The sequence below is a fragment of the Penaeus vannamei genome, chromosome 30, assembly GCF_042767895.1.
Source record: "Penaeus vannamei isolate JL-2024 chromosome 30, ASM4276789v1, whole genome shotgun sequence".
In the NCBI taxonomy this organism is placed as follows: Eukaryota; Metazoa; Arthropoda; class Malacostraca; order Decapoda; family Penaeidae; genus Penaeus; species Penaeus vannamei.
This window is the reverse complement of record NC_091578.1, coordinates 30,125,882-30,128,381: the sequence shown is the minus strand read 5'-3', so window position 1 is coordinate 30,128,381 and position 2,500 is coordinate 30,125,882. Positions and strand designations below refer to the sequence as shown.

The window sequence follows — 2,500 nt, the reverse complement described above, 5'->3', positions numbered from 1 at the left end:
CTCTCTCTCTCTCTCTCTCTCTCTCTCTCTCTCTCTCTCTCTCTCTCTCTGTCTCTCTCTCTCTCTCCTCTCTCTCTCTCTCTCTCTCTCTCTCTCTCTCTCTCTCTCTCTCTGTCTCTCTGTCTCTCCTCTCTCTCTCTCTCTCTCTCTCTCTCTCTCTCTCTCTCTCTGTCTCTCTCTCTCTCTCTCTATGGCTCTCTCTCTCCTCCTCTCTCTCTGTCTCTCCTCTCTCTCTCCTCCCCTCTCTCTCTCTCCTCTCTCTCTCTCTCTCTCTCTCATCTCTCCTCTCCCTCTCTTCTCCTCTCTCTCTCTCTCCTCTCTTCTCCTCTCTCTCTCTCTCCTCTCTTCTCCTCTCTCTCTCTCTCCTCTCTTCTCCTCTCTCTCTCTCTCTCTCTCTCTCTCCTCCTCCTCCTTCTCTCTCTTCTCTCTCCTCTCTCCTCCTCCTCTCTCCTCTCTCCGTCTTCTCTCTCCTCTCTCTGTCTCCTCCTCTCTCTTCTCTCCTCCTCCTCTTCTCTCTCTCCCTCCTCCTCCTCCTCTTCTTCTCCTCTCTCCTCCTCTCTCCTCCTCCCTCCTCTCTCCTCTCTCCTCCTCTCTCCTCCTCTCTCTCTCTCTCCTCTCTCTCTTCTCTCCTCTCTCTCTCTCTCTCTCTCTCTCTCTCTCTCTCTCTCTCTCTCTCTCTCTCTCTCTCTCCTCCTCCTCTCTTTCTCTCCTCTTCCTCCTCCTCCTCTCTCTCTCCTCCTCCTCTTCTCTCTCTCCTCCTCCTCTCTCTCTCTCTCTCTCTCTCTCTCTCTCTCTCTCTCTTTCCCTCTTTCTCTCTCTCTCTCTTCCCTCCTCTCTCTCTCTCTCCTCCTTCTCTCTCTCTCTCTCTCTCTTCTCTCTCTCCTCCTCTCTCTCTCTCTCTTTTCTCTCTCTCTCTCCTCTCTCTCTCTCTCTTCTCTCTCTCCTCCTCTCTTCTCTTTCTCTCTCCTCTCTCCTCCTCTTTCTCTCTCTCTCTCTCTCCTCTCTCTCTTCTCTCTCCTCTCTCTCTCTCTCTCTCTCTCTCTCTCTCTCTCCTCCTCTCTCTCTCTCTCCTCCTCTCTCTCTCTCTCTCTCTCCTCCTCTCTCTCTCTTCTCCTCTCCTCCTCTCTCTCCTCTCTTCTCTCTCTCTCTCCTCCTCTCTCTCTTCTCTCCCTCTCTTTCTCCCTTTCTCTTTCCTTCCCTCTCTCCCTCTCTTTCTCCCTTCCTCTTTCCTTCTCTCTCTCTCTCTCTCTCTCTCTCTCTCTCTCTCTCTCTCTCTGCTCCTTCTCTCTCTCTCTCCTCCTCCTCTCTCTCTCTCCTCTCTTCGCTCTCTCTCTCTCCTTCTCCCTCACTCTCTCTCTCTCCTTCTCTCTCTCTCTCTCTCTCTCTCCTTCTCCCTCACTCTCTCTCTCTCTCTCTCTCTCTCTCTCTCTCTCCTCCTCTCTCTTCTCTCCTCTCTCCCTTTCTCTCTCTCCTCCTCTTCTCTCTCTCTCTCTCTCTCTCTCTCTCTCTCTCTCTCTCTCTCTCTCTCTCTCTCTCTCTCTCTCTCTCTCTCTCTCTCTCTCTCTCTCTCTCTCTCTTTTTTGCCTTCTCTTTCTCTCTTTCCCCCCTTTCCTCCCCCCCCTCTTCCCTCCTCCTCCCCCCATGGATATCTGTGATATGTTAAAATTATGGTCGCATTTGTTTGAGGTCAATATCTATGAATTGGACTTGGTCATAAAGAAGCATTTTAAATATATTAATAACCATTTATTGCTGATTATTGTTCATGCTATTTTTGATTGATACTCATGTAAAACTTTTATCCTACAGAACAAGAATGTAAAGCAGTGCAAAAATGCGCAGTAAGAAAATAAGCCAAACCAGGAATGCCCAGGCAGGCAACAGACCAGCATTCTTAAAAACCCGACTTTCGAAGAGGAATGCCTCGGAGCGTCACATGAGAGCCGCCTCAAGGAGAGAAGCCCGCGAGATACAAGAGCATTCAAAAAATTCCCCTTCAGGATCCGCAAAGTGTCAGGGTCAGGGTAAGAGACGTCAGTCTGTCGAATCCACACCCCCAGAGATGAAACAGATGAAGAGGAAGCTGACTGATGACTCTTTTGACTGCGGAAATAGTGATGGCAAGCAGAAAAAAAATTCTCCAACTAAGAGACCAGAGGAAAAAGCCACTCCTTCAGGGAACAGCAGTGAACCGCAGCCGAAGGGTGGACAGGCACAGAAGAGGAGGAAAATTTCTTTCGCAGAAGAAAACCTCTCTTCTGTAGAGACTCCAGTTATAGCAAAGAATCTTAGGTCTCGAATAAGGGGAAATGCGGCTATTGAAGGCAGTACACCCGGAAAAGAAGCAGAAAATTCAGGTTCTTCATTAGGTGGCCTTCCAAATTCAAGTAAGTCTGGTACTAAGGAAAATGACTCTCAGAATAAGAATAGTCCAGGTCCAAAAAGTACGAAAAAGGGAAAGAAGAGGGCGTCAAATGGTGGCTCCCCTTTAGATGCAAAG

General features: G+C 49.2%; 1 protein-coding gene across 1 annotated transcript in view; it reads left to right on the top strand.

The window, feature by feature from the left end:
- The window catches only part of LOC113810476 (uncharacterized), a 35,071-nt gene that overhangs the window by 4,474 nt on the left and 28,097 nt on the right, over window positions 1–2,500 (top strand). Inside the window, exon 2 of the mRNA XM_070143388.1 lies at window positions 1,810–2,500. This exon is cut by the window's right edge and continues 1,107 nt beyond it. Coding sequence (XP_069999489.1) covers window positions 1,835–2,500 — 666 coding nt within the window. The 5' untranslated portion in view covers window positions 1,810–1,834. The remainder of the gene's footprint in view (window positions 1–1,809) is intronic.